The sequence below is a fragment of the Zootoca vivipara genome, chromosome 2 (genome assembly GCF_963506605.1).
Source record: "Zootoca vivipara chromosome 2, rZooViv1.1, whole genome shotgun sequence".
In the NCBI taxonomy this organism is placed as follows: Eukaryota; Metazoa; Chordata; class Lepidosauria; order Squamata; family Lacertidae; genus Zootoca; species Zootoca vivipara.
Window position 1 is genome coordinate 6,255,056 of NC_083277.1, and position 23,926 is coordinate 6,278,981.

The 23,926-nt window shown below is 45.8% G+C and overlaps 2 protein-coding genes across 4 annotated transcripts; one reads left to right on the forward strand and one right to left on the reverse strand.

The window, feature by feature from the left end:
* Positions 1 to 1,831: 1,831 nt before the first annotated feature.
* Positions 1,832 to 9,298, forward strand: LOC118081183 (zinc finger protein 883-like). The gene is made up of 3 exons (XM_035107483.2): positions 1,832 to 1,909; positions 3,786 to 3,914; positions 6,164 to 9,298. The coding sequence occupies exons 2-3, from the start codon at positions 3,797 to 3,799 to the stop codon at positions 8,098 to 8,100; spliced, it is 2,055 nt and encodes a 684-aa protein (XP_034963374.2). The 5' UTR covers positions 1,832 to 1,909; positions 3,786 to 3,796; the 3' UTR covers positions 8,101 to 9,298.
* Positions 9,299 to 12,018: 2,720 nt separating this feature from the next.
* Positions 12,019 to 22,988, reverse strand: LOC118081165 (uncharacterized). Of its 3 annotated transcripts, none has more exons than XM_060269497.1 (13): positions 22,819 to 22,988; positions 21,876 to 22,073; positions 21,085 to 21,536; positions 20,745 to 20,973; positions 20,407 to 20,637; positions 20,187 to 20,328; positions 19,967 to 20,113; positions 19,261 to 19,487; positions 19,019 to 19,146; positions 17,266 to 17,348; positions 16,298 to 16,424; positions 15,464 to 15,565; positions 12,019 to 13,937 (listed from the first exon to the last, which is right to left on the reverse strand). In XM_060269497.1, the coding sequence occupies exons 3-13, from the start codon at positions 21,527 to 21,529 to the stop codon at positions 13,603 to 13,605; spliced, it is 2,196 nt and encodes a 731-aa protein (XP_060125480.1). In that variant the 5' UTR covers positions 21,530 to 21,536; positions 21,876 to 22,073; positions 22,819 to 22,988; the 3' UTR covers positions 12,019 to 13,602. The 3 variants fall into 3 exon arrangements, with proteins under 3 accessions (XP_060125480.1, XP_060125477.1, XP_060125482.1); XM_060269494.1 differs by having other exon boundaries at positions 12,019 to 13,940; XM_060269499.1 differs by lacking the exons at positions 12,019 to 13,937; positions 15,464 to 15,565; positions 16,298 to 16,424; positions 17,266 to 17,348 and adding an exon at positions 18,161 to 18,921.
* Positions 22,989 to 23,926: the final 938 nt, after the last annotated feature.

Here is a 23,926-nt window from a genome sequence, read left to right on the forward strand (position 1 = left end):
GACATCCCCCCCCCCTTTCATTAGAAATCACGGCTTTTGAAATTAATGGGTTTGCGCTTTGTCCATGTTCTGGAGCCACTTTTGTTCCATTTATTTAAGCACCTGCACTCTGGCTGCTTTTTGAGGAACTTCTGTCATGTAGCATCTGGGGTTTTTTTTATTAACTAATAGCTCCTCATTTGAAAGGGGAAATGAATATTATTTTTAAAATTTCCTAAGGTTCCCATCCTTTTAAAAATTTATTTAAAAAATTTCCTCCCTGCCCATCACCATATGGTCACAGGGAGGGCAGATTACAACCATATAATACGCAATCAGTGCTTTTTTTTCTTTAAAAAAATGTTTAGGGGTACTCTCCTTGGGACTCAAGAAAATCACTATTTTATAGTTCAAATTGGGAAAAATAAATACAGCAAATGGACAAAAGTACAAAGATTCACAAAATGTTTAGGGGTGTGTGTACCCCCGCATCTCACCCAGAAAAAAAGCACTGTACAGTGGTACCTCGGTTTAAGTACACAATTGGTTCCAGAAGTCTGTACTTAAGATGAAGCGAACTTTCCCATGGAAAGTAATGGGTCCACGGAGTACTTAAAATTGAAAGTACTCAAACCGAAGCGTACTTAAACCAAGGTATGACTGTACGCATTTATAAAACAGGTCAAAACTGTTCCAGGCATAACAGAACAGGATGAATTCAACAAACGATGTGGTTCCTACAAAGAGAATGCCTTCGCTGTCAAGGACCAGGAGGAAGAGATGCATCTTCTGCAGCAGCAGACAGTGAAGGGGTGCAGACAGGGTAGCATTGCTCCCTTCTTCCCCCCCCCCCAACCAACTGGGATAGCTCAGTTGGTAGAGCACGGTTGTGGGTTCGAGCCCCACCTTGGGTGAAATATTCCTGCTTCGCAGTGGGTTGGACTAGATGACCCCAGGCACCCTTTTCCAACTCTGCAATTCTAGGATTGAAGTGGGACCTTCTGCAATACAAAGCAGGTACTCTCCCACCGCAACATCTTGCAGGTGGGACAGCCAAGTGCTAGCTCAGTCAGTTGGGCAAGAGAATCTCAGGTTCATGGGTTCGAGCCCCAGCTTGGGCGAAAGATTCCTGCAGTGCAGGGGGCTGGAGCAGACTTGCTTGGGAGATGGCGGAGTCTCCTTCCTTGGAGGTTTTGAAGCAGAGGCTCATAGAATCTTAGAATGGGAGAGTTGGAAGGGGCCCCGAGGGCCATCTAGTCCAACCCCTGCAATGCAGGAATATTTCGCCCAAGGTGGGGCTCGAACCCACAACCCTGAGATTATATCCCAGCCCATTTGCCATGGATGCTTTAGTTGAGATTCCGGCATTGCAGGGGTTGGTCTAGATGACCCTCAGGATCCCTTCCAACTCCACGATTCCTATGACTGGGGCCTTCATCCAAAGATCTCAGGGTGGTTCACAACATAAGCTAGTAAAGGACACCCAGCCACCTTCCGCCTGTGCAGCAGTATCTGATATTGATCCTCCTTTGACTGCACCGCACAGCACACAAGGTCCCTCCTCCTCCTTGCCTCCTGGCATCCTTTCTATGCACGGAAGGCCACAGCTTCAATCCCTCCAAGCAGGACTGCAAAAAAAGTCTCCCATCCCTGAAACCATCGCGATCCGCTGCCACCCCGTGTCGGCAATCCTGAGCTAGATGGAGGAGAGCTCTGACAAGCAGCTTCCAATATCTCTCCTTCCCTAAAGGGTTAAAGAAAGCGAGCCCGGAGTCCTAGAAGGGCGCCCGAGAAATCCATTTCCGGTTGCAAACGCCCCTCTCACCCCCCATCTAACCCCCACCACCACCTTTTCTGGAAGCTGGAGCCCCGTCTGAACGTCGGAAGGCACCTGCAGGTTCTGCATCCTCAGTGTCTGGGGCTGGATCTGGTGAGTCTGGCTCCGGGTGCAAAAAAAGGAGAGGCTGTAATGCCCCCCCTCAAATCCAGGCTTCACAGAAAAGAAAGGGGGGGCATGCAACCTGGGAAGTATCATTTATTATTTTTAATGTATTAAATTTATATACTGCCCTTCATCCAAAGATCTCAGGGTGGTTCACAACATAAGCTAGTAAAGGACACCCAGCCACCTTCTGCCTGTGCAGCAGTATCTGATACAGTATTGCTCCTCCTTTTACTGCACTGCACACAAGGTCCTTCCTCCTTCTTGCCTCCTGTTTTTGCTATTTCATAGAATCTTAGACTTGGAAGGGGCACCCAAGGGTCCTCTAGTCGAACCCCCTCTGCAATGCATCAGATAAAGCATCCATGACAGATGGCCATCCAAACTCTGCTTAAAAACCTCCAAGGAAGGCGAGTCCCCCACCTACCGAGGGAGACCACTGCTGAACAGCTCTTACTTTATTCAATTTATATACCTCTCTTTAGCCAAATATCCCAGGGTGGTGTGCAACCTTAAGCATATAATTTACACATAATGACAACAACAACAACAACAACAACAACAACAACAACAACAAATGGGGCTGATGATGGGAGTTCTTGGTCAAAGCAGCTGTCAGGTGCCAGACTGAGAACTGCCCTAAAGGCAGCTGTGGGTGGGTTAGGAGAGCTCTGCATGGCGTGCAGAAAGTGGATAGAGAAAAGCCCCCCACCCAACTCTCATAATGCCAGAACTTGGGGACGTTCGAGGATGCTAAGCATTGGAAGATTCAGGACAGGAAAAAGAAGGCCCTCCTTCCTGCAGTGCATTATTAAGCTATAATAATAATAATAATAATAATAATAATAATAATAATATATGATGATAATAATAATAACAACAACTTATTATTTATACCCGGCCCATCTGGCTGAGTTTCCCCAGCCACTCGATCGTGATCTACTGGTAGATCATTGGACATCTGCGGTAGATCACTGGTAGATCACCGGCTCCCCCCCAAAAAGCTGAACAACTGTGGCTCCCCTTAAAAAATGCTCAACACTTTACCTCCTCCCTGAAGAAACTCAACAACTTTGACCCGAACCCCCCAAAAGGGGGTAGATCACTGCCAGTTTTTTCAACTCTCTGAGTAGATTGCAGTCCCTTGGGAGTTGCCCACCCTAGTTAAACATTAAAAGCTCCCCTAAACAGGGCTGCCTTCAGATGTCTTCTAAAAGTCTGGTAGTCATTGTTCTCTTTGAGATCTGGTGGGAGGGCGTTCCACGGGGCAGGTGCCACTACCAAGAAGGCCTTACAAATAGCGGAGGAGAGGAGGCAAGCAAAATGCAAGGGAGATAGGGAAAGATACAGGAAACTGAATGCAGATTTCCAAAAAATAGCAAGGAGAGACAAGAGGGTCTTCTTAAATGAGCAATGCAAAGAAATAGAGGAAAACAATAGAATGGGGAAAACCAGAGATCTGTTCAAGAAAATTGGAGATATGAAAGGAACATTTCGTACAAATATTACCATAATAAAGGACAAAAGTGGAAAGGACCTAACAGAAGCAGAAGACATCAAGAAGAGGTGGCAAGAATACACAGAGGAATTATACCAATGGTTTAACAGTAATGTGAAGTACTGCTGGATGCAAGTTGCTGAAATTTGCAAGTGCTTCATTTTTCCCTTGCTGGTAGTTTGCTGTCAGGAGCTAAGCTGCCTTAGCGTTATATCCGAACCCTGGTTTTATGGTTTGTTTGCCTCCCAACAAATCATGAGTTTGCCCCAACTCCTCTTCCTGTGGAGCTTCCTATCTTGCTGTATCTAGGACTGAAGTTTTACGATTCTCATTCTTTCTTTCTTTTCTCAACCCACTCCCGCAAAGATGACAGGAACATGACAGAGATCACGGCACAGCATATCCAAGAGGAAAGCCCCGTGTTCGAAGAAATGTTCATGGCTTCCACCGGACGATCCCACGCAAGCATGTCCCTCCAGAGTGTGGTCGATGAATGTGAGTGTAACGGATTAGACCCAGGATGAAAGATTTATTACACCCTGGATTAGAAAGAGTTAATCCACCTCCAGCTTAACTGACAACGTATCAGTGGCAGGTTTAAAAAGTAGGGAATAACCGTTTTGGCAGTTGAAAGAGTGGAAGGTTGGTGACCAAGAGGTGACCAAGAGGGAAGAAGGGTGTGGGGTCAGGATAGTGGTGGTTTAGGTTAGGCTTAGGCTAACTTGAAGTTAAAGTCTGACAGAGTTAATGTATATCTGTAACTAAACTTGTAAACGTATGCATCGTTAAGAAAAGAAAACCCTATGTTCTCAAGAAAATAAAATTCATCTTCTTTTTGTGCCAAAGAGTATCGTCTTGGTTATTCTAGCAGCATATTAAAACTCACAGAGGTAGAGACTCAGAAAAGGGCAAAACTTACCTAAGGAAAAAGGGATAGTTTGTGTCCTAGAGTCACACAGGAAGGGCAGTATGGTGAAAACCTAGAGTGCCACAAGTTTGCCAGGGTGATATGGCAGACTGATACAGTGGGGATCTGAGTTGAGGGAGCCCCTGTTCTGTAGGCAATAGGTTGTTCATTCAAATAGCCCTGAGTGTTTGTGAGATCAGGCCACGAAAGCTGGAATTAGACTCTCTTTACTGAGAAGCCCGGAATTGAGGGGTTTATTTTAAGGCGTAAGGAATTGAGTGGGGATTGCTTTACCCCTGTACCCTTTCGTCTCATAATCTATTGGCAACGTCGGCGAGGGGGTTCGACGCAGTGAGTTCCGTTCAAAATTGGATAGAGCTCCATTCTAAATTTGTTTGTTTTAAAGCACATCTAAACTGCTCTGTGTTTTAAAGATCCCTAAATATGATAAATATGATAAAAACAATAAAACGTTATCCTAAAAAACAGAATACGAGTTTCGCATGCCATAATACGTTAATAATAATATCTTGTTTTAAATGTTTTAGTTTTTCTGAGTTGTTGTTTTCTGAAAATAAATTTTATTAGTTTTTAATTACAATAATCCAATAATAGCCTCATTATAACAATGCCAAATTATAATACAGTTACTAATACCAATCATTCAGATGCCAAATTATAAAATTTAGGTGCCCCCCCCCCACGTGCTAGAATTGATGGTTTGATTATTTACTTTATTTCTGCCTTCCAAAACCTTATTAATTTCAACCACACTCCTGTAAAAATAACAATCCCTTATGCAACTACTGCAATATTAACAACTTCCATTTCTATTGACACATTAAGTGATTTATAAATCTACAGGTGAAGCATTGAAACTATATCCTTGTCCTTCCTGTGTGTGGCAGTTATTCTGCCCGTGATGTTTCTCCCTGTCCTTGTAAAATATTATGTCTACCTTTTCCTGGTTGTTGCTGTTCTCCATCATGCCTTGGGCGGAGCCAACATCCCATTGTTGTTTCAGAAGTCCTCCATTGCTCCGCCTGTTGCTTTGTTGTTTTGCAACTTTAACAGCAGCTGCAAAAATTGCAACGTTCCAATAAATATCCTGTTTTTGCCATTTTCCCTCTCAGCCTGGGAAGTAACGTGATCTGTGGAACTTCAAATAACTCAGTGATCACCTTCTAAACCAGCATTGCAAAGTGATTTACACAGTTAAAAACTCATTACTGTTTCCGAGTTTTTGATTGTGAAAATCACTTTGAGATGGTGGCTTAGAAGGTGATTAATAAATCAATGTTAATAATAACTATAATAGTATACCTGAAGGAGCGTCTCCTCCCCCATCGTTCTGCCCAAACACTGAGGTCCAGAGCCGAGGGCCTACTGGCAGTTCCCTCACGGCGAGAAGCAAAGCTACGGGGAACCAGGCAGAGGGCCTTCTCGGTAGTGGCACCCACCCTGTGGAATTCCCTCCCATCAGATGTCAAAGAGATAAATAAGTACCTGACATTTAGAAGACATCTGAAAGCAGCCCTGTTCAGGGAAGTTTTTAATGTGTGACATTTTAATGTATTTTATTTTTTTGTTGGAAGCCGCCCAGAGTGGCTGGGGGAACCCAGCCATATGGGCGGGGTACAAATAATAAATTATTATTATTATTATTATTATTATTATTATTAGCAATGGCAGGCCAAATGTCTGAAGTTGTTGACTAGGTAGGGGTTACTGTTGGTTTACTGGGAGAGGCAAGGTGGTAGTAAGTTTGGGGCAGCTGTTGTATTCTGTAATTGATTTTTCTTCTTTCCCCTCACATCACATTTCTCTTTTATTTCAGCAGGGCATGTATGGAAGAGAGAAAGTGATGAAGAAGCCCATCAGGCGTTGGAAGAAAGCATTATATTTCCAGCTATGGTCGAGAACCTTGGGAATCAAGATGGGATAAAGATGCAGGCAGGAAACGAGGCAGATCAGGATTGGGGCGAAACTATTGGTTGTCTGAACAGCGGCTTCTTTGAAATCCCAGCCCATCCAGGAAAACATAAAGGAGGAAGAAGGAACGAGTCCCCGGCGTATTCGGAAAGCTTTAACGATGCAGCAGGCCTTCAAATGCGCTGGAAAACCCAGACAGGAGACAAACCATATAAATGCCTTGACTGCGGAAAGAGCTTCAAGCGCAACTCAGAGCTTATTCGACATAAAAGGATCCACACGGGAGAGAAACCTTTCAAATGCCTGGAGTGCGGGAAAAGCTTCACTCAGAGCAGAAACCTTACTTCACATCAGAGGAGCCACACAGGAGAGAAGCCTTATAAATGCCTGGAGTGTGGAAAGTGTTTCAGCCAGGCTGGGATTCTTACTTCACATCAGAGAAGCCACACCGGGGAGAAACCATATCAGTGCCTGGAGTGTGGAAAGTGCTTCAGTCAGAGTGGGATCCTTACTGCACACCAGGGAATGCACACAGGGCAGAAGCCATTCAAGTGTTTGGAGTGTGGGAAAAGCTTTCGCCAGCAGATCCACCTCACCTCCCACGAAAGGACACACACCGGGGAGAAGCCCTTTGAATGTCAGCAGTGTGGAAAATGTTTCCGCCAGCAGATCCACCTTACTTCCCACGAAAGGACGCACACCGGAGAGAAACCGTTCAAATGCCGGGAGTGCGGGAAGAGCTTCAGCCAGAGCTCCCACCTTATCAGACACGAAAGAATCCACACCGGGGAGAAGCCATTTAACTGCCTGCTGTGCGGAAAGAGCTTTGGCCACAGTGCGGAACTCATTCGACACGAAAGGACCCACACAGGGGAAAAGCCCTTCAGGTGCCAGGTTTGCGGGAAGAGCTTCAGCCGGAGCTCCGAACTTATCCGACACGAGAGAACCCACACGGGAGAGAAACCGTTCAAATGCCTGGAGTGCGGGAAGGAATTCAGCGACAGCACCAACCTCATCAGGCACCAAGTCAGCCACACGGGAGAGAGACCGTACAAGTGTCCGGTGTGTGGGAAGAGCTTCAGCCAGAGCAGGAGCCTGACTTCACATCAGAGAACCCACACAGGGGAGAAGCCGTATCAGTGCCTCGAGTGCGGGAAGTGCTTCAGCCAGAGCGGGATCCTTACCGCGCACCAAGGGATGCACACAGGGCAGAAGCCGTTCAAGTGTCCCGAGTGCGGGAAGAGGTTTCGCCAGCTCATCCACCTCACCTCCCACAAGCGGATCCACACAGGAGAGAAGCCCTTCAAATGCCTGGAGTGCGGCCGGAGCTTTCGTCAGCACATCCACCTCACCTGCCACGAGAGGACGCACACCGGGGAGAAGCCCTTCAAGTGCATGGAATGCGGCAAGAGCTTCAGCCACAACTCCATCCTTATTTCTCACGTGAGAACCCACACAGGAGACAAACCCTTTAAATGCCTGGAGTGCGGGAAGAGCTTCACTTGGAGCACTCTCCTTATTAGACACGAGAGAACCCACACGGCAGAGAAGCCCTTCAAATGCCAGCAGTGCGGGAAAAGCTTTCGCGAGAGCTCACTGCTCAACAAACATCAGAGAAGCCACACTGGGGAGAAGCCGTTCAAATGCTTGGAGTGCGGGAAGAACTTCACTTCGAGCACGCTCCTTATAAGACACCAGCGGGTTCACACAGAGAACCATTTCAGTGCTTGGAGTTTTGAAAGAGCTCCGGCCAGCGCTCAGAACTTACTAGACATCAAAGAATTCAAGGAGGAGATGATCCACTGCAACGATGAAAACAGTGGAGCGGTTGTCATGCAATAAGCTTTGTCGGGCTCCTGGAATTATTCACATTGTGGGAAATTTATATGTGCTGCAGCTTCTGCAACAGATCAGTTCACAGCTAATCAGAGGGAGAAATCATGAAAACCAGAAGAAAGAGCTTCTGGAATTGCAGAGTCCTCCTCAGTTGCATGGATTATAATGAGTTGCCTGCACAGTCATAAAATCTGGCAATTTTTCCAGGCACTACAAACTTCCTGATTCCTTGAAGGCGTACAGCAGAGGGAAGAAGGTCTCATAATCTTACGTTGTTTTTTAAGCGTGTATATTTCCTATTGTGCAATCTAAGAAACAATACTTTCATGTTAGGCCACCACCAAGCAAACGTCTGTGATGTATGAACACTGCTATGTTCCACTGCTGCCTGTCGTTGTATGGAAGTCACTCATATATCTCTGGTCCTTTGTCTTCCACATATCCCTTTTAAAAAATACTATTTTTGCTAGGTGGTTCTGTGTGTCGTTAGAGGAGCTGTTCACCCTTCAGGTATAAGAGCGTGTGACAGAAGAGGAGACTTATTCACCTCTTGCGGTGAAAACAGCAGGTGGAATGCATCACCTTTAAGACTTAATAGTTTTCCTGTCGGCTGAACTTTTGTCAGGAAAAGCTGGCTTGTGGCTGACATGTGAGGTGGACATAGAAGGTGTTGCGTGTGCAGACTAAATCCTAGTCAGCATATGTTTGGCTAGATGTATCTCTGTTTCCATCAACGGAGAGAAAAATACCCTTCAGGGAATTTCTGTCATGGGAGAACAAGAATAAAAAACTGTCTTGGTTAATTTGTGTTATGGAAGACCCCATAAATGGAGAGTGAAAATCCTGAGGAGAATTTCTGTCATGTATAGGGTGAAATGTCTGGGAGAATCTGGATGTATGGCAACAGTGTCGTTTTTGGCGATCTTCCTTAAAAAAATAGCACAAAAACTCTTTCAGCAAAATTTTGGGCAAAACTAAAAAAGCTCAACATCAACAACTTTTGTTTCCGGATTTTCACCTTTTGAAATATGGCATCCCTAGTCACGTAACAAAAAGTATAGAAACTCTTGGTGGCTCTGTCTTATGGAGAGGAAAAATCCTGAGAGGAATTTCTGTCACCTGACAAAAAAAAAAAGAACAGAAGCCATTTTATTACTGTGCCCTGGAAGTCTCTATCAATGGAGGGGAAAATCCTGAGGGGAATTTCTATCTGGTGATAAAAATAATAAAAACTGTCTTGGGGACTCTTTGTCATAGAAGGCCGAGAGGAGAAACTGGTCAGAAAGCAAGACAAAAACCTTATTGTCTTTCTCCAGCAATAAGAGAAGACCTAGGAAACATCCACTCCACTCAGATAAAACTTAAGTCTTTTGTCATCTGGTGACCAAACTTTGTAATGACCCTGTCAACACACACACAAATATATTTTTACACCTTCATAGCAGAGGAGGAGATTTGACAAATACTTGGACAGTCAACCACACAACTCAGTTTGTAAATCCCTCTCCTTGTTCCCGACTTTAACATATTTGGTGTCAGGCAGAATCTCTTTTTTGTTCTCCCCAAGCCTATGAATGTCATTCAATATTGTTTTACCGTAATGTAGCGTATTTTATTTTAGTGTCTGGAGATTGATGGCAATTCAGTTATTGCTTTTTAGCTTTTGTAGGGTGGGGGGGTTGCGGGTGGCTCCCTTGTGCGTTTTTACTCTGGGTTGGATTTCATTGTGGGAATTGTTGTACCTGCTTGCATTTTAATTTTTGTTTTACACTATTACTGTATGTTGGCTTGAAAAATATCTATTATCGGGCAACTAATAAGTGGGAGGAATAAAGAATAAAGAAGTAGACAGATAACTGTTCATTGCACACTTCTCTCCTGGGCAGCCTGTGAAAGGGCAGGCTCAATATTTTATTTTTATTGTCTTAATTTATAACCAGCACTTCCTCCCGAAGGAGTCATAGAATCACACAGTTCCATAGGGGGCAAGCAAGGTGTCAAATCTGGCCTGGAGTTTTAAGATTTTCTACCCAGTGATCTCAAATCACTGATTTGAGCCAGTCCCCAAATGGCAGTGGGTGGAGATATGGGGCGTTGTGTGAGAAAAGGTTGTGTCTGTGAGAGGGGGAAGAAAGGAATGTGTGAGGAAGAGAGAGCTCTCTCTCTGTGTGTGTGTGTGTGTGTGTGTGTGGTTTTTAATTCTGCTTGGTTTAAGAACATGAGAGGGCAGAGTTTGGGGATTGCCTGATTTACTTGCTTCCGACAGGGAGGTAGACTGTATCTGATTTTGTACCTGGATAGCTTTTTCCTCCCCAAATTTCTCTACTTCTCAGTGTCTAATCCAGGCATCCCCAAACTTCAGCCCTCCAGGTGTTCTGGACCATAATTCCTATCATCCCTGACCACTGGTCCTCTTAGCTAGGGATCATGGGATATGTAGGCCAAAACATCTGGAAGGCCCGTTTGGGGGTGCCTGGTCTAATTGCGGGAGTTTCAGAGTTTAACTATGTACTGCACAAATCATAGAATCATGAGTGGGAAAGGAACCCAAAGTCATCTAGCCCAACCCCCTGCAATGCACGAATCTCAACTTAAGGCATCCATGGCAGATTGCCATCCAACCTCTGCTTAAAAACCTCCAAGAAAGGAGTCTTCACCACTTACCGAGGGAGTCCACTCCACTGTCGAACATTTTATGTCAGAAATCTCTTCCTGATGTTTAATTGGAATCTCCTTTCTTGAAGCCATGGGTTCGGGTCCTACCCCCCCAATCAGGAGAAAGCAAGCGTGCTCCAACTTCCATGGGACAGCCCTTCAGGTATCTGAAGAGGTCTATCCTATCTCCTCTTAGTCTCCTCTTTTCCAGGCTAAACAGACCCAGTTCTGGGCGCCACAATTTAAGAAGGATGTTGAGAAGCTGGAAGGTGTGTAGAGGGGAGGAACCAAGAAGATGAAGGGTCTGAAAACCAAGCCTTAGGGGGAATGGCTGAAGGAGCTGGGTATGTTTAGCCTGGAAAAGAGGAGACTGAGAGGAGATACGATTCTATGATTGATGCCGCCTGCCGAGGTCCCCATGCCTTGCCACCCATCTTCTGAGGAACCCAGAGTAGCACTTAAGTGTTTTTTGGGGGGAGGGAGCAAAGCCACCCTGTCTGCACCCTTTCACTGGCTGCTGCTGCTGCAGCAGAAGATGCATCTCTTCCTCCTGGTCCTTGACAGCGAAGGCATTCTCTTTGTGGGACCCACATTGTTTGTTGAATTCATCCTGTTGTGTTATGCCTGGAACAGTTTTGACCTGTTTTATAAATGCCTACAGTGCTTTTTTTCTGGGTGGGACGCAGGGGTACGCATACACCTAAACCATTTTGTGAATCTTTGTACTTTTGTGCATTTACTGTACAGTACAGTGGTGCCTCGGGTTACAAACGCTTCAGGTTACAGACTCCGCTAACCCAGAAATAGTACCTCATGTTAAGAACAGTTTCAGGTTAAGAACGGACCTCCGGAACGAATTAAGTTCTTAACCAGAGGTACCACTGTATTTATTTTTCCCAATTCAAACTATTAAATAGTGATTTTATTGAGTCCAAGAAAAAAAAGCACTGAATGTGCATTATATGGTTGTAATCTGCCCTCCCTGTGACCATCCAGTTATGGGCAGGGAGGAAACTTTAAAAATATTATTCATTTCCCCTTTCAAACGAGGAGCAATTTGTTAATTAAAAAAAAACCAGATGCTACATGATGGAAGTTCCTCAAAAAGCTTTACAAAAGTCCAGGTGCTTAAATAAATGGAACAAAAGTGGCTCCAGAACATGGACAAAGCGCAAACCCAGGATTTCGAAAGCAGTGATTTCTAATGAAGGGGGGGGGGTGTCCTGAAAAGCAAGTTCTACTTTTATTTAAACAAATGCAATTGTGTAAAATTCAAGCTCTAAAATGATGCAAAATCCAGAAAGAGATTGAAAGCATGGAGCTTATAGGATGCACAGAAATAATCTCTCCAACGCAATGGATTGTCTTACATTAATCACAAACACTGACATAAAAACCAAACCTCCGCCCCATCTGCAGAGCTTTCCAAAAAATTCCCAGTTGTTCCATTGGGGGTGGGAAACTGCTTTCAGCTCCCTTCAACATACCAGCCTTCCCCGAGCAATACTAAAGCCACTGCATTTAAATCACTGTGATACCACTTTAAAACAGTCATGGCTTCCTCCAAAGAATTGTGGGAGTATCACAGAGCTACAAATTCTAGAGTTCCCTAGCAGGAGGGATAGCCTTTTAAGCCACTCTGGGAAACGTAGCTCTACTAGGGGAATAGGGGCATCTCCTAACAATGCTCTACGTGGGGCTACCTTTGAAGGTAACTCGGAAACTACAACTAATCCAGAGTGTGGCAGCTAGCCTGGTGATTGGGAGCAACCGCTGAGACCATATAACACTGGTCTTAAAATACCTATATTAGCTCCCAGTATGTTTCTGAGCACAATTCAAAGTGTTGGTGCTAGCCTTTAAAGCCCTAAACGGCCTCGGCCCAGTATCCCTGAAGGAGCGTCTCCATTCCCACCATTCAGCCCGGACACTGAGGTCCAACTCCAAGGGTCTTCTGGCAGTTCCCTCCCTGTGAGAAGTGAGGTTACAGGGAACCAGGCAGAGGGCCTTCTTGGTAGTGGCACCCTCCCTGTGGTACGCCCTCCCATCGGATGTTAAGGAAATAAATAACTATCTGATGTTTAGAAGATATCTGAAGGCAGCCCTGTATCGGAAAGTTTTTAATATTAGATTTTTTAATTGTCCTTTTAAAATTAAACTTTTAAAATCCTTTTAAAATCCACAGAGAGGCTGTGAAAACTCAGTTGGATGGGTAGATTCTTCTTCTTCTTCTTCACCGCATCCATGACAAACTGTAGCTCCCAGAATTCTTTGCGGGAAACCATGGCTGTTCGAAGTGCTTCAAAATGTACGGTTGAAGATGGCCTTAGCACCACCCAAGAGGTTCAAGGTGCAACTTGACCTACTAGAATATACTGCCGAGCCACAGCCTTGCCCCAAACATTTGACGTTAACAAAACAGGATGACGGCAAGAGGCAAATTTTGTAGCTCACAAATGCAAAAGGAAACAAAGTGATGGGATTGAATAGCATTTGCCCAAGAGTCCAACTGCTCATCTTTTAAATAAAACAAAGAATTTCCCATTAATATCGGTCTCCAGGCCAGATGAACAGGGTTCCGGCGCTGGGTTTGTAAGCAAGGGACCGTATATCCAGAGTTTTCCTGTGTGGCCTCTTTGATGTGAAGAACCGCTTGAACTCTCCTTGAGGTTCTTCCCAGGCTGCAGGCACCCCTTTGGCTTCTCCGGGGAGTGGCTTCTCTGATGGAAAATAAGGCTCCCCCTGTAAGTGAAGCTTTTCTCGCACTGTAGACATTCGTACTGCTTCTCCCCTGTGTGGGTTCTCTGATGAGCAATAAGCCTCACGTTGTGGCTTCACTCTTTCTGCACTCTTTCACGTTGTGGCCTCACTCTTTCCGCACTCCAGGCATTTGTACGGTTTCTCCTCTGGGTGGGCAGTGTGTTGGTGACTCAAGCCCGGTTCCTCTGTCAAAGTCTTCCCACCCAATGAATACCTTTTCCTTCTCTTTCCCTTGTGAAAGACATGCAAGCTCAGGATTTCCTCGCCCGGAGAAGCAGAGGATTCAGTCCTCTCATCCCTGGAGTTGTTTCCATCCAGCATTTTAGGTCTCCTTCGCTTTGCAAACACCTCTTTCCCCGCTTCCTGCTCGACTCTTTCCAAAGACAGCAGAGATGGCTCCTTATAAATTTCATATTCTTCCCCTTCACCTGCTGGGGAAAATAAAATAAAATTTCATTAGGGGTTCAAGGCAAAAACTAAGACCTAGCAGCTTATATTTGGTCAACATCTCCAATATTCTTCCCTTTTCCTCTTTACACACTGCGCTGAGACCTATGTTACCTTTGGCGTATGCTAGTATTTCAGAGAACACCACACATTCATTTCAGGTCCATTTCCCACTTGATTTCTGCATATCAATTTCCATAATTTTAACATAATGGGGTAGAAGACAAGAAAAACCATCTTGGGGAAAGCTCACACTTCTGTGGTTGCTGTTACTTGGATGGTAAATCAATTGTGTAATGATCAGCTACCAAAACAGTCACTACAAAGGTTTGTTCTGCAGTTCTGTACACCAGGTTACACACAGCTGGATGAGCATTTGATCTGCAATTGTAGTCTAGGAAGGGCAGCTATTGGGGTGAGCTTTCATATTGCAGCCTTTCTGCCAATGAGCTGATTTGTCCTGACTTTAGGCAAGCTCTCAGCAGTCAGGAGGTGGGACTCCAGAGAAGTTGGCTGACACTCCCAAGGCGCTCGGGGGCAGGTGGGTGTTCCAAAAGAGGCAGAAGCCAAGTTCCAGAGCAAAGGGGGTATCAGGCCAGATGAAAGCACCTAAAAGAGGGCTTCCCCCAATATCAGCTACCTTGGACCCTGTGGTTGGCAGGAGAGGCCTTGGTAATGTTGCTGGCACTGGCTGCTGCCCGGATGGTGCTGTCCCATGGCAGGGCCTTATTGGTGGTGGTCACCCATTTGTGAAATGCCCTCCCTGGTGAGGTGCATCTGTTGTCCTCTTTATTGGCTTGAAGGAGGAGGAGTTTAAAAACCTTTCTGTTCATCCAGGCCTTTGATGGCTAAAATACATTGCTACTGGAAACCTTGAAACGTTTGGCTTCAAGTTACAAGAAAGGAGATTCCGACGAAACATCAGGAAGAACACCCATGGCAGGTGGCTCTCCAATCTCAGCTTAAAAACCTCCAAGGAAGGAGAGTCCACCACCTTCTGAGGGAGACTGTTCCACTGTCGAATAGCTCTTACTGTCAGAAAGTTCTTCCTGGTGTTTAGCTAGAATCTCCTTTCTTATAAAGAAAGGAGAAGAGGAATGTTTTTGCCTGGCACCTAAATAGGCAATGAAGGCGCCAGGCGAGCCTCCCTGGGGAGGAAGACTCATTCTAGTGCAAGTATTTCATTCAATACTGTCCATAAAAATTATAGACTTAATAAATAAGCTGACTTAAAGAAACCTCAGAGACAGACAGAGAAAGGAGATGAGTTAAGATGGTGAATAATAATAATAATAATAATAATTTATCATTTGTAGCCCGCCCATCCAGCTGCGTCTCCCCAGCCACTTGAGGTGAAGCCTCAAGGTGTATCTAAGAGGAAGAACCTGCAGCCGGATGATTCAGTCAGTCTTCTGTGAGATTAAGCAGAAGCTGAAAAATTCACGAAGGAATCCCCTCCTCAGTTTCCAGGGAATGAAATGGCCCCGCAAGACTCCCAAGAAAGTACCTGCTGCCGACATCTCCTCTTCCTTGGAGTCCCAGAGAAATGGATCCTCTCCTCTTTCCAGCCGGGAGATGAGGTCTGGTTTGGGAAATCCTTTCAAGGAAACTGACAGACATGTTTTTGGGTAGAAAATACATTGGCATTCCAAGCCCCCACCCATTCCTATGTCCTCCCAAAGCAGGGAAAGGCAGGTTCTTGTAGATGCTGCCAACAAATAGGAGGGGGAAATCTGAACTCAGTGGAATTCATCTGATACTTGGTTTTCATTTGGGGATATTTCTGCGTATGGGACACCTCAACCTGAGGGTCATTTCTCCTCCCCATGAGAACCTAAGAACCACCCTGTAGAATCACAGAAAAGGCCTATCAGATCTAGTCTAGTCTCTGGTCAAATAATCACACACACCCATCTGTTGTCTGAGGGAACAAGGAGTAGAGCTATGAAGGCCCGGGGGGAAAGACAGAAAAACGGGGGAAATTCCAAGGTTTTGTTTTCTGAATTTGTTTCCAGAAAATTGGGGGAGAAAGGAAAAATTGGGGAGATAACTGTCCCCCGTTTTCCCATGCCTTCATATTTCCAACAGAGAAAAATGGATGTTGTGTTCATGTCAGGGAAAAGTGAAACCCCATAAGCTTCACATCTCAACAAACTGTGTTTTGCCAGTTTTCAATATGGCATTAGTCAGGTCCGAGAAATTATGGCCCAGGAGACGCATTGTGGGCCCCCAGCCTTGCCATCTGTTTCCAAACTGGCGTCTCTGCAGTACAGTGACTAATTCCAAGAATAGGAATCTATACCCCTTGAGCGTCAGTCCACCAAGGAACGATTGTCCTTACCCAAAGAGATCAAAGCCTTGTAATTCTCCAGCATGACCTCCTTGTAGAGAGCTCTTTGGCCCAGATCCAGGAGATCCCACTCCCCTTTCGTGAAAGACAAGACCACCTCCTCAAAGGATACCCGACACTGAAAGAAGCACATATTCTGTACTCAGAAATAAGCTTCCCTACATACACCACTGCTCCCCGTTTGAAATGAGGGGCAGTTAAGCTACTAAGTTGTGGTTTTTTAAATTCATTTATAATATTTATGGTTTTAAAAAAAGACCTGTTTGTGTTATTGAGTTTTGCAATTCTGTTGTATTCCAGCTTGATGTATTTTTCCTTTGAGATATGATTTTGTTTGAGGTATGTATTTTATTTGTTTTCCCCAGTAGAATAGGAAACATAAACAAAATGATGTGGGGGTTTTTTGGTAATTTTTCTGTGCATTGTTTCGAACGATGCATTGTTATATTGAGTTGCTTAAAAGGCGAGCTCATTCCATCAGCGCAGGGATTTCTATTGGTGCAATGCAATCCCCCCCCCCCAATCTTGCTCCCCCACAAAAAAATATGTCTCCCAACCCTCTGGAGCACATATGGGGAGTGGGCAGCACATGAGCAGGGTGGAATCCTGCCACACTAGCAGTAATCGCTGAGCTGACGGAATGAGATATTTGAAAACCACCCATTGGTATCTGCTATGTAAACGGCTTAAAGATTTCTCAACATACAAAGGCGGCATACAAATTAAACAAATCAGCTTTGCTTTCGCCTTACTATTTTTTTTCCCTTTTTACTAGATTCAAGACTCGCAAGAAAAGTCATTTCCACAGACTTCTCTCTTGATCATCTTCATATCTTTGGGCATCAAGAAGAAAGGGGAATGTTATTCAGTCCCCCCCCCCCCCTCCCGCAGCATAGTGAGACAGAACGGAGGTGTCCAGGCCTACCCCTAGCATCTCTCCCAGGTGGTCCCTAACTTACCTGAGATGGCTGCACAGCTGTTCTTTCTGCTCTACCCCAAAGGAGGGAGGATCCTGGAGGTGCCTTCGATGCCATTGTGTTGCCTGGGGAGGAGACAGAAGAGATGTAAACAAGGGGATTTCTGAAGATAAGAGGAGCCCTGGTGGAGGTAAAAGGTAAAGGTAAAATCCCTTGACTTCCCATCATCCTTCCCTGGTTTCCATTGTCAATCCCTTTTTCCTTCAGCTTATCCTATTTTTTTCTCGTTTGTTAGAAATATTATTAACTAATTTTTCATTATAATTTGTATGTAGACTGGGGAAAAGGTGGGATATAAATAAATATAATAGTAGTTCTAGGTGCCACAACATTAGAAGGATATAGTAAAACTGGAAGGTGTGCAGAGGAGAGCCACCAAGATGATCAAGGGTCTAGAAATGAAGCCTTATGAGGAATGGTTGAGGGAGCTGGGTATGTTTAGCCTGGAGAACTGAGAGGAGACAGGATAGCTGTCTTCAAATATTCGAAGAACTGTCACATGGGAGAGGGAGCAAGTTTTCTCCTGCTCTGAAAGGTAGGACTCAAGCCAATGGCTTCAAGTTACAAGAAAGAAAATTCCAACCAGACATACGGAAAAAATTCTGACAGTAAGAGATGTTCAACAGTGGAACTGTCTCCCTCAGGAGGAGGTGGGCTCTCCTTCCTTGGAGATCGCCAAGCAGAGGCTGGATGCTTTAGCAGAGATTCCTGCATTGCAGGGGGCTGGATTAGAGGACCTCTGGGGTTCCTTCCAATTGTATGATTGGTGCTGTCAACTGAGCTCTGCTGAGCTCCCCATGCCTTGCCCCCCTGTCCCTTCTAACTCTACAATAGTATGATTCTACGATGATGATACTAATACTACTAATTACGACCCCATGACAGGCATAGCAATGTCAAGCGCAAAGAACCCCTAAAAATAGGGAGGGCGGGAGGGAGATCCATTGCAAGCAGCAAAGGTGAAACTGCAAGCTGCTTGCTATGAATATAAAAGGCTATGGCTGTCAGTCAAATAACTTGCAACATACCAATTTCCCCAACAGCAGCAAACCCCCAATCACACTTGTGGCCAACTAGTCTGACCCGCCCAACAAACCAAGGGATGTCTTGTTAACCCTTCCACAACCCGAGCTCTCTCAAAATATGAGAGAGACATTGAAAATCTTCAATAAAAAATATTCAATTCTTCATGGGGGATTGATTAGGTTCAGTCTTTTGGCTCTTCTCTGGCATCTATTAAGGACTGATTATACAAATGTGTTGCAGGCTTTGCAGCCTTTAACACTCTTTTGGAAGGAGTGTATTTGTAGGCTGGGCCAGAGTAGTTGATTTTACAGGCAAGCAAAGCAGAAACAGTGCTGTTGTCTAATAATGCCATCCTCTTCTCTGCAACTATCTCTCTCACCATACTAAACACCCTTTCAGAACTGGCATTGCTGTGGGGAATACAGAGTAACGCCTTCATTAATCTTGGCAGCTCCCTGAACCTCACATCCTTCCCTAGCAGGCCCCAGAATCTGTCAATTTTTTCTTCTTGGGGGAGTTGCTTGGTATCTGTCAGCTGGTAGTCAAGGAGTTCCTCTCTCAGCCTATCTTCGTTCAAGCTCAACTGAGGGAGCAGGGCCACTAGACTTTCTACTGTAAAATAAAACAAGTGTTTGACTGAACACTGCTCATCTAAACTATGCACTAACTCAATCATTCTATCAATGGGGAAACTGTCCCTAACATCTACCTGCCCCTGGAGTAACATCAATGCGAGCAGCAGGGTCCAGCACTTTCAAGTCCCTCGGGAGTGGATTGTCGAGGGGAAAGGAGGAGAACATCTTCTGAAGCGCTGCTTCGTAGAATCTTCTCACAGTTCTGCAACAGCATAAGAGTGAAAAAACTGATTAGTGGCAACATTTTAGGCACACAGCCTATACTCTCATACTGAGATGATATCATGATTACATAACTGCTGGGTAATATACTCACTGGAAGATTTTCTTCTCGGCGGTCATAGGAAGCTCTGTGCTTCTCATGAACGCCTTTGTGTTTGCTCCAATAAAGAGGTCTTCATCAGGCAACTGATGTCCTTCTCCATACTTCACCTCCCTGAGAGGTACACCCACGATGGCCCTGGCTGGTATGAGGAAGCCCAGGATCTTCTTGATCAGCCTGCACATCTCCTCTTCAAGCCTGTGAATTTGCACTTCCTTGGACTGCAGAAAATATAAAAAAACAGAGAATTCGGAATGCTACAATTAGCACAATCCTATTTATTTATAAGGGACGCGGGTGGCACTGTGGGTTAAACCACAGAGCCTAGGGCTTGCCAATCAGAAGGTCGGCGGTTTGAATCCCTGCGATGGGATGTGCTCCCGTTGCTTGGTCCCAGCTCCTGCCAACCTAGCCGTTTGAAAGCACATCAAAGTGCAAGTAGATAAATAGGAACCGCTACAGTGGGAAGGTAAACAAGCGTTTCCATGCGCTGCTCTGGTTCACCAGAAGCGGCTTAGTCATGCTTGCCACATGACCCGGAGGCTGTACACCGGCTCCCTCGGCCAGTAAAGTGAGATGAGCGCTGCAACCCCAGAGTCAGTCACGACTGGACCTAATGGTCAGGGGTCCCTTTACCTTTACCTATTTATTTATAACTATTATTCACACATACGGTACATACAATGTCATTGGTACCCACCTGGAAGGCAATATTAAATTCAGAAAAAGGCTTAAGGGCAGCAGCCAGGAAAAAGAAGTAGATCTTCATGACCGGATCACCCAGATGGCCAGCTAGATCACGTAGTTTGGCACACTTCTCCACTTCCTCAAGGCTGTCAAAGTAGGCCTGCAGAACATAATTAAAATGAAAACAAAGCACAGTAAAGCGTGTATATATCTGCTGCACTTACCATCCTTACCTTTAGTGCATCCCATTGGTTCAACACTCTCTGGATGCAGGTTAACAGACTCAGCCATCGGGTGCTGCAGTCCCTGAGCAGCTCCAGGTGGTATGAATCAGTAAAATCTACAAAATCCTTGGAGATTTCACATCTTTTTGCACTGTAATACAGAAAATAGTTTTGTTAGTGGCTGGATATGTTTGCAAGGCCTATCCAATAATAATGTACATGAAATCACCTTTTATCAAAGTGGGTGTATATTCTGACCAGGATGTCTTCAACAGGTACCTGTGCTGCTCTGATGGCACAACCAGTGGCCAGCTGTACTAGGTGGCAGATGCAGCCAAGATCCTGAATGTGGGGCTGACTCGTCTTCAGTCTGCTGATAACAGAGTCGTGTTTGCCTTTCATGACACTCACATTATCAGAGTTAAAGGCTATCACGTTCTCCCATGGAATGCCTCTTTTTCTATAGGAAAAAAAGAAAAAAAATGCAACAAAATGTCAGACAAAATGTAAGGTTATACTTAAGAGCAAAGTACTGCAAACGTCAACAACACAGTGCGGCTTCCCTACCTTAATGCTTCATTCAGCTTTTCATAAAGATTTTCTGCATTTCCAACGTTGCATATGGGCATCTCCAAAAATCTGGTAGCAACCTGCAGGTTGGCCTCATCGTAGAGTCTAGCCATGGTGACGAATTCTTTGCCTGCTTTTCTGTTGTTCGATTCGTCACACATCAATGAAAAGGGCTGAGATTGGCATGCTTTGGGCAACTCGTCATCTAGTGCTGCTGCTATGACACCTGTTGAGTAAGAGCATAGTAACGTTAGCTAACAATAAGCCGACAATATTACAGTGGTACCTCAGTTCTTAACCCGAGGTACCATTGTTTTCTTAATTTGAATCAACTTACCTTTTATGATTTGCGCAGTTTTGGTTCTCCCCGCAGAATATTTTCGTGCAATGGCAGAGTCCGGGAACATCTCAGCTACACACTTGTTGTAGTCGTCGCAGAAGGTGAAAGGAACGTTGTTTTTGGCACACAGCATGGCCATTTTAACCTCTGCATTTATGACCTGGTCAGCCTCTTCGGTATTCCTAGTCACACATGTGGACATCGTCGGGGCATGTTTCTGTGCCTCTACCCCGCGCTTGTGTTTGGCTGCTTTTGTATGCTGAGTGACATCGTTCCTTCCCCCGTGGGAGACACTAAAATCGCAACTGCAAATTGTGCAGAATGCGTAATGGTGGCCCAGTCTGCTTTTCTTCAAGAAGCTAAATTCGCTGTCCCATCTCTCAAGATACTTGCACATCGTCTTTTCTTTTTTCGAAGGAATGTCTTCTCCACCTCTATCCATCTCTTTCCTGGTTTGAAAAAGACAAAAAGCAACACATTCAGAGTAGCCACACGTGCAATTTGCAAAGAGATTGTTCTCCTGTAGCAAGCCTACCTCCAGGCCGCTGCTGGAGGGCGGAAAGGCCTCCCGCCACCCTCCCCAGGAGATGGGGACGGGCCGTGGAAAGCAGCGCTGCCCCAAATGCGGCCCACGCCGCTGCAGGGGCGAAATTGGGCCCTTTAAAAAAGGGGGGGATCCATTTCTAAAATATAATCCCGAAGCGTTACCCCCACCACCACCAGCCAATCGGGCCATGTGTCGGGGGGGGGGAGGCAAAGACCCAGGCATAGCCCTGCTCCAGACATACCTTATTTTCCCTGGCAAGGATGGGCCGTCAATGTTAGTATCTATCCCGATTCCCCGAGCACAGGTACTTTCCAAGTCCCTCCAAGCCAAAGGCCAAAGGCAGAAAGCCCAGCCAACAGCCAAACGAAGCGGTGGTTCCCACAGTGCAGCAATCCGGCAAAGGGACACAGCAGCAAGGAAACCACACCGCTGTATTTAACTGAAACACAAATGTTTTTAAATGTGTGTGTCTTTGGGGGTGTGGGTGTTATTGGGTTGATTTTGTTTCTGTTTTGATTATATACTTTGAGCTTGTATATTGTAATTTTATCCTGTGAACCGCCCTGAGGCCTGTGGGTAAAGGGAGGTATATAAATTTAATAAATTGTAGTATAATCAGGCCAGATAAAAATTATTACAAGTTCCAGGGTGAGCACCTGCAGAAGGCTTTCCAATGCTTAAGGTTACAGGTAGGTAGCCGTGTTGGTCTGAGTCGAAACAAAATAAAAAAAATTCCTTCAGTAGCACCTTAAAGACCAACTAAGTTTTTATTTTGGTATGAGCTTTCGTGTGCATGAAGTGTGCATGCACACGAAAGCTCATACCAAAATAAAAACTTAGTCTTTAAGGTGCTACTGAAGGAATTTTTTTACAATGCTTAAGGGTTTGCCTTGACTCCAAGCCCTATGGGGAGACCAAGGAAGGTCACTCACCTGCCCAGGTTGGCCTGCTGGGAGGAGAGGAGGAGAAAGATCTGCCCTTCCAAGGGTGGGAAGGCCGTGGAAAGCGGGGCTGCCCCAAATGCGACCCACACCGCTGCAGGGGCAAAATTGGGCCCTTTTTTAAAAAAGGGATCCACTTCTAAAAGAGAATCCCAAGCGTTCCCCCCCACCCCCAGCCAATCGGGCCATGTGGGGGGGGGAGGCAAAGGCCCAGGCCCAGGCAAAGCCCTGCTTCAGACATACCTTATTTTCCCTACAGAGGTACTTTCCGAGCCCCTCCGAGCCAAAGGCCAAAAGCAGAAAGCCCAGCCAACAGCCAAACGAAGCCTCAAGTGGTGGTTCCCACAGCGCAGCGACCCGGCAAAGGGACACAGCAGCAAGGAAACCACACCGCTGGGAACCGCTGAAGGAAAGGCGCGTCCCCAGGCAACGCAGCCCGAATTTCTCAGCACAAGGCATGCAAGCTCCGCCCCCCAGGCGTTCTCAGACTCCTATTGGCCAGCAACGCAGCTGAGGAGCCTCACTGGCCGGCAGGAGCTGCTTCCTTATAAATCGGGAGAATTATGGGATATTTTAGCCAGCGGGAAACAGATTTAAAAACAGAGGTTTCCCGCGAAAAACGGGAAACTTGGCAGCTAGTCTCTGGCTCTAAGGCCCCAGTCATAGGAATCGTGGAGTTGGAAGGGACCCCGAGGGTCATCTAGACCAACCCCTGCAATGCAGGAATCTCAACTAAAGCATCCGTGACAAATGGGCTGGGATAGCTCAGTTGGTAGAGCAATACTGTAGACTTAATCTCAGGGTTGTGGGTTCGAGCCCCACCTTGGGTGAAATACTCCTGCATTGCAGGGGTTGGACTAGATGGCCCTCGGGGTCCCTTCCAACTCTCCCATTCTAAGATTCTATGCGCCTCGGCTTCAAAACTTCCAAGGAAGGAGACTCTGCCATCTCCCAAGGAAGTCTGCTCCAGCCCCCTGCATTGCAGGAATCTTTTGCCCAAGCTGGGGCTTGAACCCATGGACCTGAGATTCTCTTGCCCAACTGACTGAGCTAACACCTGGCTGCCCCACCTGCAAGATGGTGTGGTGGGAGAGTACCTGCTTTGAATTGCAGAAGGTCCCACTTCAATCCTAGAATCCTAGAATTGCAGAGTTGGAAAAGGTGCCCGGGGTCATCTAGTCCAGCCCACTGCGATGCAGGAATATTTTGCCCATGGTGGGGCTCGAACCCATGGACCTGAGATTCTCTTGCCCAGCTGACTGAGCTGTCCCACCTGCAAGATGGTGCAGTGGGAGAGCACCTGCTTTGAATTGCAGAAGGTCCCACTTCAATCCTAGAATTGCAAAATTGG